At 39.2% G+C, this 17,545-nt stretch overlaps 1 protein-coding gene across 3 annotated transcripts; it reads left to right on the top strand.

The window, feature by feature from the left end:
• Positions 1 to 315: 315 nt before the first annotated feature.
• On the top strand, positions 316 to 14,662 carry kmt5c (lysine methyltransferase 5C). Of its 3 annotated transcripts, XM_084571127.1 has the most exons (10): positions 316 to 632; positions 1,133 to 1,265; positions 2,943 to 3,108; positions 3,199 to 3,308; positions 3,434 to 3,597; positions 5,247 to 5,266; positions 5,526 to 5,662; positions 5,802 to 5,974; positions 7,520 to 11,638; positions 11,755 to 11,923. In XM_084571127.1, the coding sequence occupies exons 2-10, from the start codon at positions 1,153 to 1,155 to the stop codon at positions 11,775 to 11,777; spliced, it is 5,025 nt and encodes a 1,674-aa protein (XP_084427253.1). In that variant the 5' UTR covers positions 316 to 632; positions 1,133 to 1,152; the 3' UTR covers positions 11,778 to 11,923. The 3 variants fall into 3 exon arrangements, with proteins under 3 accessions (XP_084427253.1, XP_084427251.1, XP_084427252.1); XM_084571125.1 differs by having other exon boundaries at positions 7,520 to 14,662; XM_084571126.1 differs by lacking the exon at positions 316 to 632 and having other exon boundaries at positions 807 to 1,265; positions 7,520 to 14,662.
• The last annotated feature ends 2,883 nt before the right edge of the window (positions 14,663 to 17,545 follow it).

Genomic DNA, 17,545 nt, shown 5'->3' with positions numbered 1-17,545 from the left:
TAAAAAAAAAATCAGATTATTAATGGGGAAAAGTAAACACGGTATATTGGTCAGTTCCATGTTTGAGTGAATCTCTGTAGCTGCAGAAGCTACATTCTACCCACTGTACCAGATAAAAACTCGCCTCCGTTCAACCAACCCAACTTAGGCAGGCACAGCCCATATAATATATGACCAATCACGGAGCGTAAAAGCCCTACACTGGGTTTAATTTGTAAAAATAACCTTGACCTCAGCGAATAGCGCAGCGTGTGGGCGTGGTCAAACAATAGTTCGGTTGCACTGGGCATCGCTCATCAACTTTTGCTACTAGACGAGCCTTGCAAAGCTAGTTAGCAGCTACAAAACATATACATTTTTTAGACCCATTTCTCGTTGTCCGTGGTGCATTTTTCATTTTTAAATTCGGACAGAGATTTAAAATTGTCAGCAAACAACAATTTCCAGAAGTGACGAAGAGACTCCATTTTCGTATGCGGCTGGTCGGGCTAGCCAACAAGACGGCGGAAACCTAGCTGGTTATGTTGCTAGGCTAACTCTCCCAGCCAGGCGAACGGGGGCTGGAGCAAGCAAGCGGCTTGCGATAAATTGTCTATTTGACGATACTTTCGTTGACTACAAAAGACTCCCAGGTAGGTTTTTTGAAAACTACACCAGTTTGTAAGTTTGCATCACAGTGGGAGCGTATTGCTTTATTGGTTGGTTCTCAGAAGCTGGATTTCACCAACGATTTGATGCAGTCATGTTACATTAGCCGCAGACCACCAGTGCTACCACAACGTTAGCCTGCTCTCTCACCAGCTGATAAGCCAGTGTATTTTCCCAGCAAGCTGACATGCTAAGCTAATATGCTATGGACGATAATAGTAACACAGTCACACTCCAAGCTCGAGTAGCGGCAGCAGCATCATCATCATCTACTGATTATTATCAGGGTAGTGCATACAACAAACAGATACAGAGCGACCTAAATGATGGGATTGTGATAGGAGCTTAGCAAATGAGCCAGTAACTAATTTTATGCGAATGTTATGTCATTTGCAAAGTGGATGAATGCACATGCAAAACTAATAGCGGATTGTGGTTTGTTGTTGTTGCCGCCATAGCGTTACTTTGCCCCCTGTGATTGCAGCATGCTGATGGTGGGAGGCAATGGACGGATGCACTAGAATGAGTGTTAAGGAGCTCTGTGAGACTGATGACCTGGCCACCAGTTTGGTGCTGGACCCTCTATTGGGCTTCAGCACCCACAAAATGAACATCAGGTAATCTGTCATAGAAGTCAAACTTTGACACAGTAATGCGGTATAAATGCCACCCAGTGTTGTCTGTAATTTCTGTTTCGCTTCCCTATTAATGCACAGTTATTTTATTTTATTTATTTATTTATTTATTATTATTTTTTTTTTCTATTCTGACTGTTTGTTTATTGGGACATGTGTGGGTAGGGTTGCCAACTCCCTGAAAAATGAATAAGGGACACCTCATTGGCAGGGCCGGCAGACCTGATTGCCTTCACCCTTCCCAGCATGGTGATTTTTTTTTAGCTCTTATTTATGTGTGTGAAACGGTTTTTTTACTTTTTGACTTGAACCTCAATTGAATTAGATGCATATTTTTGAGTGATATGAACACTACACCTGGAAAACAAGTTATTTTTCAACAATTTATTTTTAATACAAAATTAACAGAATAAAATAAATGTCTTTCTTAAACCGAAACCTGTCCTGCTTAACTTAAAACTGTATAAATTAATATATAACAATAGAAAGCAGAACATTCCTCTTGTAATAGTGCAAACAGAAAGTGTGAGGAAAAGTTGTTGCTTTGTTGTCTTCCGGTATCTTCTTCGCAAGCAACAGTACCTCGACAAATGAGATGAGCGGGATTCCCGCTGTCAGCTCATTGCCTGGGAATAAGTTTACCATAAGTGTTCATATAAAGCGCCCTGTTATTCATTAATTCCATTGACAGTTTACACACTATTTTTGATTCTCACGGTAATACGGGACAGAGTGCGTCCCATTTCAGGTCAATACGGGATGCGTACTTTTGTTTCTAAATAAGGGGCGATTCCGTTTTTCAAGGGACGGTTGGCAACCCTATGTGTGGGCATGCCAGAACACCTAAAGGGTCCAAATTGCACAGAATGATTGACCTGTATCTGTTCAAGACCGATGTGCAGATGTCAAAACAGACCCTGCACGCTGTTTTCTTTATTTACATTTAAACAATGTGTACTGGAAACTGCTTACCTCATCAAAACAATTGGAATATACATACTGTAATAGCTTTTGAAACTGCAGGTAAATGGCTTAAATGCTCCAGCATGCCCTCTCTATTCTCAAGTAAACTGCACAGTCAAGTTTGTTATGAACATGCTGTAATTGATTTTTTTTTTTCCGTCTCCAGCCCATTATTACAGATGGCCACTGATGTTAGTGGATTTTAAGATGAGGCAAAATCTACTACTGTTTTGCTTTTTGTTTTGTTTTTTGTTTTGCTTAGCTGTCTGTTTCTCTGTAAACACACACACAAAAACAGTCTTTGTGGAAACAAAAATCCATACAAAAGCCAATTTAAGTTATCTTATTTATCAGTTTGTCACATTTATTATTAAACTTGGTGCAGTTTACAGTAAACTTGGCGATTAGTGGTCATTATCTAAATTTATAACATATTTGTGGTTATCATGTAGCTGTGATCTGTTCTACATTTAACCATCAGCTGACTGTTTTTGTGATCTCAAATTTTAATTTAATGACTCTTTTTGTATTGTATTCTTTTTTAAACGCTTTTTGGATATACCATGGACCTGGATGACTGAGAACCTTCACAGACATATCAATCTATCATTTCAGAAAGAGTTAAATTACTATCTAAAACGAATTGCTAAAAAAACAGCAACTTTGACAAACTATTTGCCCATATCTCTTCTTTAGCCCTCCACCAGTGATCAGGCGTTGGGGTAACCTCAAAGAGACCCTCTTGAGGTTTCAGCGTACACATGACTTCAGCGCTACGTTCGAGGCACTGACTGTGGGCGAACTGGCTGGTGACTACTTTAATGCTCTTGGAACCCATCGCCAGGAGCTGTTGAGACAACATGTAGGCACAACAAAAAATGTTTTGTACTGACATCATATATCAGTGATTTCATGAATTTGAAAGAATCTGAGCCATTTATGGTGTGTGCAGGTTTATCGCTACCTCAATGCCTTCCTGTTGGATAGCGGTGTCAAGATAGAGTCCTGTGACAGATACTCCTCAGAGACCAATGGTGCAAAGATAACCTCAACAAGGCACTGGTAATTACTCACACTTGTAACATAACATTGTATTTGTGAGGCACCAATAATGACGGCTGCATCTATTATAGCAGTGTGCTTTTTAAAATTTTAGATTTGCAACCCTTGAATTTGTTGCTCTGCAGGTTTGCAGGAGAGCGAGTGGAAGTCCTACTGGGCTGCATAGCAGAGTTGAGCCCCGCTGACAGTGCCGTGCTGAGGGCAGGAGTCAATGACTTTAGTGTGATGTATTCCACACGAAAGCGCTGTGCTCAGCTCTGGCTTGGGCCTGCAGCTTTCATTAACCATGGTGAGTTTGTTTGCGCTCATGACTAATTTTTACCCAGTGTGCACTAGGGGCTGCATGAGTTCAGTTTTTTCAAACTCCACTGTTATGTGATGAAAGTCACCTACTAGTTGCTGATGACGTCACTAATAAACACACAGGATTACACAACACACCATGCTGCTACACTGCAGATATGTATAGCCTATATAAATCTGCAACATCTATAGCATTTACTAGTACTCCACAGTGTGTTGTAAGATGGGATACTGTGGCAGAGTTAAAAAAATGCTGTATTTATTTGAAGCTTTCTCTGTGTCCTGCAACTAAAGGTCTAATAACTTTGACAATGAAATAAACAAGCAAATAATTGACTGCTGTCGAGTGGATTTGGACTGTTCCCCTGCTAGCGTTAGTGGATGTCTTTTCAGATGAGTGTGCATTGCAGTAGTACTCTTGTTGTATTTCAGGACTAACTTACATATTTTGCATGTCATGGTGTTATGGGCTTCATCTTTAGTGAAGTATTAAGTTTGCTGAATGACTGACTGGGCTCCTCATCTGTCTTCTCAGAAGCGTCTGTGTTGTTATTGTCATGTGATCAGTGACTAGTCGACATGATGCTTAAAGTGTGATTGCACAGCAGTGAACTCGACACAGCAACTAGTCTGTACAACCTCTGGTGCGCGCACACAAATGGATGTATCAAATGTTAATAGCAAACAGTGTCGCGAGAGTTTACTTTTACCAGGAGTGCATTTTTAAAAATGGTATCTGTGATCCAAGCTTGTCTCTTTTTAACAGATTGACAGGGCTTTTGTTACAAGCAGTCACACTATACAACAATTAAGTCTAGTAAATGATTTCCTTTTTCTTGCTGCAGACTGACATTAAATGAGGCCTATAATTTCATTTATGATCATTTGAGATGCCTAGAAATGTTTTTATTGATTTTCTGATTTAAAGGTTATATAATTTTAAACAGATAAAAATAATGAAATTGATATTTTGTCAGTTACTCAAGTGCAGTGTGCATGTTTGGTAAAAATTAAGTTGTTAATACTTGCACATGTGCTTTGAAGCTGGATTATCATTAGCTGCTTCATCCACTTCCTTCTGCATACTGATATTTGTGTATAAAACTACAGAGTGCATGTAGGACATTTTTTTCTGCTTTGACCAAAATCCAGATTAAACATGAAATAATCCAAATTCTATTGTTAGTTTTTATGTAACAAATTTGTTACCTGAACTCAATTTCTGTCCATAACATTTAGTTCATTGTAGGAATCAAAAATGCATCTGCACAATAGTTCTACAACCAATGGGAGCCATCACCACATACAGCCTGCCTAAATTATTTGATTCACCTGGTAGATTTTTGCCCAAGCACAATTATCTTAATATAATAATTTATCACAAAAAAACAGTATTCCATCATTCAAAAACGTCAGCACAAAAACACCAGTACAACAGGTAAGTAAGGACATCAGTCTTCCAAGACCACATGTCTGTCTGCTGTGGGAACTGAATTGTAACTATAGAAATGGTCCAGTGAAATTTGAGATTATTCTTCTATCTAACAAAATGTTAATGTACTGTACTGTACTGTAATTTCACTCATAATTAATAACGTTTCTTTGTTTCTATTTGTTTCTTTGTCTGGGGTGAAGACTGCAAGCCAAACTGCAAGGTAATCTACAATGATCATCTATCACATCATTTATCAGACAGAGATGTGACAAATTGTAATGATTGATGTAATACCCAAATAAATGCTTACATGTTAGTTGTATAATCTAGTGAGATTGTTAAATTGCACCTTGAAAACTGTATTTTAAACACAGAATTGCATTCTGTTTACGAACTGCTTTGTTGTTGTTTCCCATGGGCCAACCAACCTTTGTCTTTGTCTTTTGCTGTTTTTTTTCTTTCCCCTTTTCACCGCCCAGTTTGTCCCTGGTGAGAAGAATATCGCTTGTGTTGAAGTGATTCGACCCATATCACCTGGGGAAGAGATCACGTGTTACTATGGTGCCAGCTTTTTTGGTGAAGGCAATGAAATGTGTGAATGCTGCACCTGTGAGAGGTGTGTCCATTGTCTGATCAGACATTGCCATTAGTATTGCTTTGTTTTAGTCTGAAATAAGAAAAGCATTTATAAGGTATGAAGAAAGATCTGCTAAACCTTTCAATCTGCCTTTTATTTTGTAATTTTCTGTCTTTAGAAATGGAGAGGGTCACTTCAAACACAGAGGGAAACAGCCTGATTGTGAAGAAACAAAGGACCCCGTGGGCCAAAAATATCGTCTAAGAGAGCGATATCTTCGTCATCACAGGGAGAAAGGTCACTTTCCTACAAGGCCGATAACACCAGGAATACACACAGGTATTCTTAAAGGTAAGCAATTTAGAGTTGTTTTTTTTTTAAATCTAAAATTATCTTTCAAACAATGATACAATAAAGAAATATATTAACACAGTGATGATAAAGGTGCTCAAGTCTTGAAATTGAAGAATTTGAGTAGCAGGAATAATAGTTAAACAGTGCAGTTATACAGCAGGTTGTAATATTAAAAGATTGACAGTCATTTCTGTGGCTATTGAATGCAGCATCAGTTTGAAAGCCTTTAGGATAAACTTTGCCGAAAGTTCAACAATAAATCTGTAAAGTTGTTATTTTTATAAGTTACATCCCAGTTATTTCAAACTGATTGGTTTAATTAAACTTAAACATTTGATCATGTTGTGATTGTTGCGTTGTAAATAGGTAAGATGACCCTTAGACCACTCTGAAACTTAAATCATCTGCTACACAAAAAATGTCGACTAGTTATAAATTACGTGACAGTAATAAAATAGACGTCTCAGAGAAGACCGGTGAGTAGCCAAGTGGGTCATTGCAGCAAACTAGCAGTGGTTGATCAAGTTTGTGGCAATACTTCACTAAAGATAAAGTCCATACTACCTTGACATGTAAAATATGTAAGTCAGTCTTGAAATACAACAAATTTACTACTGCAGTACACACTCATCTGAAAAGGCATCTGCTAATGCTAGCAGAGTAACAGTCCAAATCCTCTAGACAGTAGTCAATTAACAACTTAACCAAACACCCTGTAGTAACCGAGAGAAGGCTGATTTATATAGGTGATACATCGGCAGCGACTTTCGTCACGTAATAGTCGAATCTGAACTCGTGCAACCCACTGCTATCTACAACATGACAAAAAGAGTGTGAGTGTTTACTGAAATGACTGAAATTGATTACTTCGTAAATATTACTCACACCTCTCATACTGAGTATGTGTTTATGCATTTGTTTTTAAGTAGTATGCATATGCTCATGTAATCACAGTGGAACAAAGGATTTAGGAAGTAGGATTTAAAACGATTAAATGGAATCTTACCTGGGGACAGACAGGAAAAATTACAAACCTTGAAGTGAGATATTTAGAAAATAGAATACATCTTTAGAAAGGTGTGTATCTTTTCAAGTGTGAGAGTTGTTTATTTGGACATTATATTTGTAGGAAAAAATCCATTATCAATCATCCATTTTGTTTCCACTTACTTACTCATATTTAGTGTCTACATATGCATGTTTCACTCCAACTGTTGTGTAAATGCGTAAAGTATAAAAATACTCCACATTCTTGATGCATTTTACAGTTATCAACTTTTGTCCCACCACTTTCCCTACACCACGTGCTAAGTTAGCAATATAGGCTAATTCTGTGCAGTGTAGGCTCGAAAAAGACTGAACCGCCATTCTGGGTTCTGTCTCTCAGATCATATTCAGTGGTTGCTTATTTAAACATATTGTATTTAAAAATTAAGTTAAAAATATTAATTTACTCTTAAATAAACACATCAGCAGAAAAAATGGCTTTGTATATAAAAGCCCAAGTTCAACTGCTTCTTTGTTGGTGTCTTTTATTCATAGCCATCCCCTCGAGGAATTCCTTCACCCAGCAGATGAGGAGAAATGCATTGAAGCACAGAAAATTGAGTCAGACGAAGAAGTGGAGACAAGAGAAGCAAAGACGATCAGGAAAGCACCCACTAAAATCCTCCACAGTTAAACAGCGTCAGACAGTTCCACTTTTGTCCCAAGTCACTCTTGGGGACCTTAGAATCAGATTACGGCGCCACTCGGTGGATTTTCTACTGAATTGTAAGGATCCAAAAAGCAAAGAAAGGGCCTTGCTGCAACAACTGGAGGAAGTGAAGCCAAAAGATAACAAGCTGACTGGTGAAGAAAATGACACCAATGTGGTAAACTTGAAGCCTTTCACTCTAAATTCCTCCATGTTACTTCATCAGAAAAGCAAACCTAGTAGCACAAGTCTTGATGGGACGCCTGTCAAAGTGGTGAACAAGCAGGCAGTTCACTTGAGGAACTCTTCAAGAAAAAAGAGCATTGCTTGCACCACACTCACAACCCAGACAGACTCCAGTAGAACGGCTAACACTACAACTGTTCATCACCCTGTTGACCCTGTTAAGGTTGACAAAACATGCAGTGCAATAATACAAGAGAAGACTGAAAAAGAAAACACAGGAACTCAAAGCAACAAGGGCAGCCGCATTGAATCCTACAATGTCACCACAACTCAAAATCCAGCTGCTGGACAAACTGAGCACAAGACTATCAGAGCGTCATCCCAGTTAGAAATTAGTCAGAACATCATAGATGCATCAAAACAAGATGGGGACAATCCACTAATATCTCTGAAGCAATACCTTACAGTTAAACTAACAAGGTTATCAGTGCCACAAAGCTTAGAAGCTGTAAAGACTTGTGAAGACAAAAAAGGAAGAGTGGAGGCAAGAGGAAGGTGTAGGCAGAGCCAGCGTCCTAGACCAGCGACAGAAAAACGAGTGTCCAGATCTCAGCAGAGGCAGGGAGGAAGTTCTGACATCTGCTCCACTGAAGGTAACAGAGGGGTGAGGGAAATGTTTTTCAAGGCTGTAGATAAAGTAAATGTAAGGAAGCGGCATACAAGTGATATTATAGATAATTTGTCCCACAGTCTGAAAGAGAGGAACGACAAGGTAATTAAAATACAAACAGTGTTTGAAGAAGATACAGGTTATACATTAAAAGAGCAGCAGGGAATTTTAAAAGACAAAATTGACATTCAGAAAGATGAGACCAATTCTGAACCAGCTGTAGGATGTAAAAGTAACAGAGTCCTGGAAGAAGCTAAGCAGTCTGAATGTAAAACGGTGTCTACCGAACAAACTACCGTACAAAATAACATCCAGAGTGTTAAAAATATAGTCAAACATATGTGTAAGCAGGAAGGAGTTCCTAAAGTCTCAGAACGAATGACTAGGTGTTTGAGTAAACAGACGGTGTGTAGTCATGAAGAAGATATTGTTATCAAGCAAGCAAAGGTTCTGCTATCTGATATTTTTAAAAAAGATAAATCCCTAATAGATAAGGGATTAATGAGTGATACTGTAGGAAGAGCCTTTTCTTCCTTGGCCTCTAAAGACATGCAAAATGATGAGGAGGAAACAAAAACTAAACTAAATGGAGTCAGCTTTCATTGTCCAGTGCTGAGGAGGAATGGCAGAAGACGAAAGATGAGGCAGAGAGCAGCAAAAACAAAAGCAGAAGATAAGCAATGTGCCAGGGGACACTTAAGTAAAGATGTTTCAGGTACAGCTGAGATGGAGTTGATTGAGAAAAGTTTGCAGCTTCGGTCGCCACGGAGTCAAAATGACTCACCGGCCACCCGCCTCAACCCACTACCTCATAAGTCGTTGATATCAGAAAAAGCTATGACTAATCTGCATCCAGACACCAATCCACAGGCACACATACAGTCCAACATACCTCTGAAGAAACGTACATTTCGCAGTTCTGTGGAAATGGATTCTTTGAAACAAGCTTCAGAAAAGGCTACTGAATTAAATTCATCCGCAGCGCTGATGCCGGAACTTACTACAAGTCTAGGGGAAAGTAAAGTGAAAAGAGAAGGTACTAAAGTCAGACTTAGAAGAACAGAAGTCCAAAAGTTAGACCCCAAAAAGGTCACAAAACAAAGCTCCTTTAAAAGAGTGCTCCGCTCCAGACCTAATGAAGTTCAGCGAAGCCATTTATGGAGGAAAGTTCGAAAGTGTAAATTGGAGAAGCAAGATGAGGATGACATCAACAAGGCTCAAATACTAGAGAGTGATAAACTTTCACATGACGAAGAAGCTGATAATCCTGCTAAAATACAGAAGCAGTGTTTTATAAATTCCTCTACAAATAAATGCAAATGTAAAGATCATGCGGATATCTTGGGTGAAAGTGGTTTGGAGGAGACAAAGCAAGGCCTTAATTTTAAGATTCGGTTGAAGAGGAGCAGAGGGAAAGTATGGGAGATGCAAAATGCGGGATTTGAAAATATGGCATTAAAAACAGAAAAGGGAGACGATTCATGTGATCCGTTTAAAGCCATCATGGATTCTGTATCAGTTTTAAACATGGAGATGGAGGCAGCTCAGGCTCATGTGCAGGCTAGTAAGAAGTCAAAGAACATATTGCATCGGTTGAAAAAAAGAGGTGAGCGGTTGAATGAAAAGCAAGCCATAAATTTCTCTACTGGTGCAAAATCTGAGAAAAACCTTAAAAATGTATGCGAGTCCAGTGAATCTACCTACAAAAAAGTAGACATTAAAGAGAGCATTGAGAAAGAGCTTGTGGACGGAGTCAAGCAGCAGAACATTCAGAGCAAAAAAAATGGCAGTGAGACATTAGCTGTAGGGCGGGAGACAAAAATTGAAGATCGTTTTCTGAGGCAGTGTTGTGTATTTGAAAGTGGGTCACAACAAAAACAGGAGCCAGAATTGGATTTAAATAGTTTTCAATTACCAGTAATTAAACTACGGAGAAAGACGGAGGATATTTGGGAGGTGGATAGTAAAGAAGAACTTGTACAAACTGAACTGAAAAGAGAGCCCAAAGTTAAGAAAGAGATGAAGGGTCACGTTTTAGGGAAACAAAATAAAGGATGTCTGGATTTTAGCAACCTCAAAGAAGAGTGTCTCTATTCTGAGAGACACAGCAGCAACTCAGGCCCTCTGAAAACAGAACCACCTCCATTTTCCTTGTCTCTGTCACCACTGTCTCTGTCTTCACCTCTTAATGATAGTAAATCTGAAGTACCCTCAGCTGCCGATCGAATTGCTGAAAGGCCAGAGATGAACAGCGGAGGAAGGAAACAGAGACACAAAATGGACAGAACACGCAAGTGTGGGCTTGTAGATACACCTACTACTTGTCTTAGTCAAACTCTCCAACAAATTGACAACAGTCTCTCTAGGCTCTCAGAGGGCTTGTGTTCATCTCAGACGTTGGAAAAGCCCACAGCCTGCTCCAGTGCTTCTAGTTCTGTCATTCAACCTCAATCCCAATCTCCTCCATTCACAACTGCTGATAACATGCTTTCTGGTGAGCCCAACTTCACAAACTGCTGTGATGATATACTGGACTTTCAGTGTCTTAACTTCGAGGGGTATTATCAGCCACAGAACATACTTCCATCGTCTCCATCAGATTTGTGTTCCCTGGATCCACCCACGGATCCTTTTAGCAGCCCCCTCTCTCACAGCCCTTCTGATACTTGGACTACTGAAACGCCGTACCTTGGCCCTCCCAGTCCAGGAAATAACTTTACGAGTGAAGATCTGCAGTTTTTTCCAAGTCTAATTTCTTGCAAAAGTGACCCTGTTCCTCTGGGATGTGAAGCAAAGGATACCTCAAAAGACAGAATTCCAACCAATACTAGTTTTAATTTTTCTGCTCTGAGCAACTCTGACTTCATGACTAAGGATCGAATTATGAATAAAAATCTAGGAATGAGGCTGTCCAAAGAAGACCACAGAACTCAGTCTTTGTCTGTAGCTGGCAAACCTCGTTTGCTTAGTGCACCATCATCTTGTGTTACATCTCAAAATCCTGTTACTTTAACCCAACCCTCCATCAACATCAAACAGAGCACCAGCCAATCAAAAACCCAGTCTAACCTTAAAACCCACGGCCCCTTCCACCGTATGGCCATTCCAAGTAAGTCCCAGTCATTTCCCATTAGTCAGCCAAACACAGTTAGAGGAGTGTCCCAGAGTTGTTTGACAAAGTCCGTCCCGTCACCTCAAATGTCTAACAAATTCCTCTCTCCTCAGCTCTTCACTGTGAAAAATCCTAATCCTCCAGACAATCCATTCAACTTCCATGAGAAAACCTCTACAGTTATTCACAGGGTGCTTAAGTTTCAGGGAGGGAACCAGTGTCAGAACTTGTATAGTGCACCTTGTAAAGACACCATGGCTGCTGGCAGCCCGACCATCACATCCAGAACTCTTGGTGCAAAAACAGGATCTATTGACAAGATGCAGCAGAGTCCGAAATTTGGGGTTAACACAGACTGTCCTCAAAAAGGCAACATTGCTGTTCATGGTTTTGGAAAGGATGTCTGCCATCTTGGTCCCTCCAGCAACCCCAGCCGGTCCAACCTCCCTTTTGACAAACACAACTCCTCCATTTCTCAGTCTTTTATTAAAAATAAGATGTCAACTGACAAACATGAAAGTGGTGAAACTAACATGACATACAAAAACTTTTCTGCGCTGCCAAGACCTTTCTTCTTTCCTAGCAAAGTGTTGGACGAATATTCATCACCACATGACAAGAATTTGAAACAGGATAAATCTAATACACCAACGCCCGATAAACACCAGCCGTGTTACACTCAGCAAGACCCTTTTGATTTCAGTTTTAGCACTTCTCTGTCACCCATGCCTCCTCAGCACAACAGCCCCAGAGTGGTCCACAGTACACTTCCTGATACACCAGCAAACAAGAGTCAGTCCTCAGCCTCGTCAGCTTCATTTCCTTATGGCTATCAAGGTCCTCCTTACGTACTAAACTTCAGTGGAGATCATTCATTGACCCTGGGTCTCAGGGATGGCCCTGATGGCTACCCAGGATTAGGCTCGACAAACTACACCTACCACTGCCTGATGGAACCTTCAGGCACCCAAGGGCGGTTGGTTCTTGAGCCCTGTGGACCCCAGCTCTCTAATCCAGCGTCATTGTCCCTGGGTGGATTTTCAGGGCTTAAAGGTCTGGATGAACACTGCAGGAAGGACATGCAGCAACAGTGTCACTCTGGGGAACACCAGGGTACATCACACTACGGACCTGTTACATCTCACTCTATGGGTCCCACAAAACCTAAAAGAGTGAGGTTAGTGGTGACAGATGGCACAGTAGATTTAGATCTCCAGTACTCTGACTGATTTATACCTGCAGAATTCATTACATCCCAAAATACATTTGGATGTTAAGGGGGATTTTACAGTGTCTCCCACAAAAAATGTTTTTTGTAAACATTGTATTTCATAGTATATGAGTTATTGAAGCCCACTGACTGACATTTTCTAACCCATTAGTTTGATGGACTGTTGATGTACCAACCTCTTGTACAGGGTTTTATTTAAAGCAGGCTTATCTGAGTGCTTTAATTACTGTATAATTTAAAAATCCACTACGGTTTGCTTAGAATGCCACATGCATAAAGAAAACAAAGCATTAAGTATATTTGTGACTGGGATTTTGGACCTATTGGCCCAGTAAACATTGAAAACCCTCTTATTGTACTGTAACATAGACACATAGACGTATGGATTTTCTATACCATGTATGGTAGTAGAGTCGGGAGTTGCCATCGTTGGTTGTTGGTACTTCAATTTCTTTTTTTTCTTTTTTTTTAAAGGCACCTTTGTGCCTCAGTCTTTGATATGTTACTGTGACTTTTTGAAGCACCTGTTGAAACCCTGTCTTGCTTCTTTTTTATACTCACAGCAAGCTCTTTTCTCACTTGATGTGTGTGAGAGTGTGTGCATGCATTTGGCAGACAGGTCTTTAGGGATCAAAGTAAGGTGTGTTGTCATACCTGATATCGTAACGTTTGCTTTGCCAGATTTAAGACCATTAGTTGTTAGTGCATAAAAGAAAGGCTTGTGCATGAAGAGTGTACAGTAAAATGATTTTTAACCTGAAACCCTATAGCCTAGGACTACTCGGAAGATGTGTTTCATGAACTGCAGCTTTTCATAGCTGCTTTAGAGTAGCTGTGTGGACGAGAAAGTGGGAGACAATGCAATATGTTTTTTCAGGGCAGTTGTGCTTAATGGTTTGACGGATAGTACAACATGGGATCTTTAAATATCTCCACCTTTTATTAAAAAAGTGACAATCTTCTTACAGAATAACTCACTTTTGCAATTTATTTGGTCGTTTTTCCCACGGAAAGAACAGAAGGGTAAGTTGTGCATCCTCTACAATAGTTATTGTAGTTAATAGTATTTTGTTTTTGTGGATGGAGTTACACATTCATAAGTGTTTATATTTTAACCAGAATTAATTGCTGTTGATTGTGAAAGTCATGTGAGCATTCCTCTCTTGTCAGGAGGTACTGTTTGTTGAACCCATTTTACATCATTGGGCAGGAATGTTCAGTGTGACTACACAGCCTTACATTATAAAAATGTACTGTCTTGATATGGAAAGGCCAATTATTTATTTTAATATCCTCATTCTTGAAAGGGTGCTTTAATGTAATTTATATATCACCTTGATTGTTCAAACTATTAAATGTTTTTTTATTATTTAATGCGAAAGGTTACTGATTATTTGCATTGAGTATTTCATTTCAAAGGTTTATCATTCAGTTGTTTCTGGCAAATCTTTTTGTCTTTCTAATTGACAGTCATACTGAAAGTTTGCTGTAGAAATGTACAAATGTAGCTTACATTATTAAATACACTTCATTCTTTTTTCACATTTTCTCTGTTTTGACTTTTTCAAATGCATAAAAGCTGAGGTACCGTAAAAGACCAAAAGGAAAATCACAAATGAATAAATATAACCGTAAACAGTAATAACTTTAGATGTGACCACATAGTTTTTTAGGTTTAATGACATCTGCTCCATCTTCTTAAGCCTGTAATCTATCCTGTCAGTTGTTATAGTTGGAGGCCTGAGAAGCATTCTCACCATTGTCTTTTGAGTTTAGATAAGCCCTTCAACTAACGATTATTTTCATTGCCAAGTAATCAGCTCATTATTTTCTTTTTTACACGATCAAATTGTGGAAGAGGCAGTGCAACTTCCCAAAGCCCGCAGGTTGCTAAGATATTTGTTTAGGACCAAGAAGTGCAAAACATCTTTAATAAAGAAGCTGTAATCAGAAAACATTTGACATTTGTACTGATGTAATTTTATTATGGTGAGATATTATAGATTTAGATTCCCCTTCAACATGTATATACAATTTGGCCCACATTTACCAGCTGCAACAGTAAAATGATGCCCATAGATTATAATCCAGTAATGTATAGGAAGTACTACTACAGAACCGCTACTTTCAAAAATAGGACTGTCTATTTCTGTTGTATTTTTCAGAAGTAACAGATCTGAGCAGTAGTATTAAGGTAGATTGCATATTAGATGTTTTCTAATATAAAATGGCCTACACAGCATACAGTCAGAAGAAGACATAATCCTGCAGAGAGTGGTTTACTGAAGATTTTTGTACAGTACCCCTCCCGCTCAAATCATCTGGTTAATTTCAAAGCTCCGGCGAAGTGGTCATTCTCTTGTTTTAATCATCAGCATTTACCGCCTTCTCTCCGTCTGTGCTTTCGTCGTACTTAACTATCATTTATGTTATCCCCCTCTATCTCCTCCTCTCTTCCAACATATGACCCACTTCTTCCTTTCTTTCTAGCTCTCTGTAGCAGCCAATCAGTTAATTCTGTTGCCAAGTATAACACTTTTCTCATAACAAGGATAGAAAGAAAAGGAGGGAGAGATTATCCTTTCTGGCAGTCAGGGTGATTTGCAGATGGTACAGTTAAAAGGACAGAAAAAAGAAACCGGGAATAAACCTAATGTTTTCCCGCTGTCATAACAGTACACAGTTTATTCTGCTTAAATTTATGCACCCTATTAATCAAAACATAATGTCAAGTCCTTGCACAAATGCATTAATGTAAACTACTCTAGTAAAGGCCCTGGTTCAACATCCAGTTTAATATCCGCAAAACGAAAAGTGAAAGTAGCGGTTCTGCCGTACAGTGTCCCCTGATTGATATTTTGGATGACACTGTAGGACCATTAATGCTGATGCCTCAGTATGTTCATGTTTAATGTGGAGCCAGTTTTAAGTACATAATATAAGGCTAGTAATAACTCTGTGGGGATATGATTAATAACATGCTAAAGAAAAATCTGCTCCAATATTATTTAATACTTTGACCTATTTGTGTCTTCAGCTGTTATTTAAACAAAGCCATCTGAGGGAAAATGACTCAAGTAGAACTTCTAATAACTAAAAAATGTCACTTTATAGACCCTTCTTGAAAATAATATAGTGATGTAAAAAGCATGATATTCACCTCTGTTTTGCAATGAAGTAAAATTGTGAAGGCAGTCCTGAAGTGGAAACCATCACGTAAGGTAAATACCTTCAGCCCGTACTTGAGTACATTTGCTTACTGTCTACTGCTGCTTTTATTTTCTATCATTATTCAAAAAGGTGTCTCCTCACTTGCTGCTCAGCTTATTTTATAAATCACAACTCCATTAAACAGGCACATGTTCAGCATGTATGTAGCCACGTGACTCCATGCTTCCACTGTTCAGGGCACTGGGGTTTATAATCTGTCATGGTATACATGTTTGTATACTCTTCCACTGCAGCTGTAGCCCTCATAAATGCCTGACTATGTTATTTTTTTTATTAGTGTTATTAGTATATTAGTGTTAGGTATTCTGTAGGATATTGAAGTCATCGTTAATAGCAAAGTTGCAAGATCCACAAAGGAGGGGGCTTTAGAGAGGCGTACTGGCATTGCACATTATTTTCCAGGTGATAAGAGGCATAGGCTTTAAATGACTGGCTACTGAGTGATGTGTCAATGCATTAGTGGAAATTATGACTGTAACAAAACAATGTGTCTGACAGAGGGAGGTGAAAGAATGTCAGCTGCAAAAACTGGGATATTGCTCTTATTATGGCCATATTTATTAAGTCTGACTGTCTTTTATTAAGGGGACTCCACTGTCTCCTTGTAGTTACTGTCGTGTGTTTTGTTTTGATGAATCGCAGCAATTCTTTTGAACTTTCTGCAACTTCTGCGTCTTTTTTTAGTTTATACTATTAATCCAGCTTGAGCCTGCTGAACAAAACATGTTACACACACAATATATACAGACTTGGTCCGTCAAAGGAGAAGTGTTGGCAGATGCAAGATCACATTTCTGTGAAAACCTAATAGATCAGATTGTGTAATGGTTTTCTCACTCTGTGTGAAAGTTACCACCGCATGACTCACTGAATGAGCGAAGAGGTGGACAGCCCTTGCTGTGTAAGGATTCATTTCATTCACATCCATTTCTAAATACACAGCTTGGATCCAATTGATGTAATATTAAGAAGGGAAAATGCAGGGAAACTTGGAGAAACTTCCAGTTAACAATAGTGTTTTTAAGAGCTGACATGGCAGCACAAAATTGATGAAAACACCTGTTTTACTCTGTGATTGTTGTTATTATACCCTTTTCTCAAGCATTGACACGCCTCCCCTGCTCACACCCCTTTCACCACTATGAAAGAGGTGTGGGCTCAGGCCCGTTATGTCAGTTTGACATGCTTCACTAACCACTGACTGGCATAATGAAATTAATTTCTACTTGTTATTTCATTCAGCTCATCAGTTGAAAACTCCTTCTCCACCCACAGTCCTCTGCTCCCTCACCCCCCTCTATATATGATAATAGGCATTGCAGCAGTGGCATCCCTCATCCTCTCTTTCATTCCTTATTCATATTTCTGTGTATATATGCAAATATACATGTTGGCTGCACTGCTGCAGATTGCATTGCTCTGTATTTAGGGAGGGCATCTGT

The sequence above is a fragment of the Chelon labrosus genome (assembly GCF_963514085.1).
Source record: "Chelon labrosus genome assembly, chromosome: 21".
NCBI lineage: Eukaryota > Metazoa > Chordata > Actinopteri > Mugiliformes > Mugilidae > Chelon > Chelon labrosus.
Note: the sequence above shows the minus strand (reverse complement) of the source record. Positions and strands in the feature narration are given on the sequence as shown.

What these genes read in the sequence shown, in the direction of transcription:
- kmt5c (XM_084571125.1), top strand. Translation starts at nt 1,153, where the DNA reads ATGGACGGATGCACTAGAATGAGTGTTAAGGAGCTCTGTGAGACTGAT. An exon ending in ACCCACAAAATGAACATCAG is followed by an intron (nt 1,266 to 2,942) that starts GTAATCTGTCAT and finishes TCTCTTCTTTAG; the next exon opens with CCCTCCACCAGTGATCAGGC. An exon ending in AGGAGCTGTTGAGACAACAT is followed by an intron (nt 3,109 to 3,198) that starts GTAGGCACAACA and finishes TGGTGTGTGCAG; the next exon opens with GTTTATCGCTACCTCAATGC.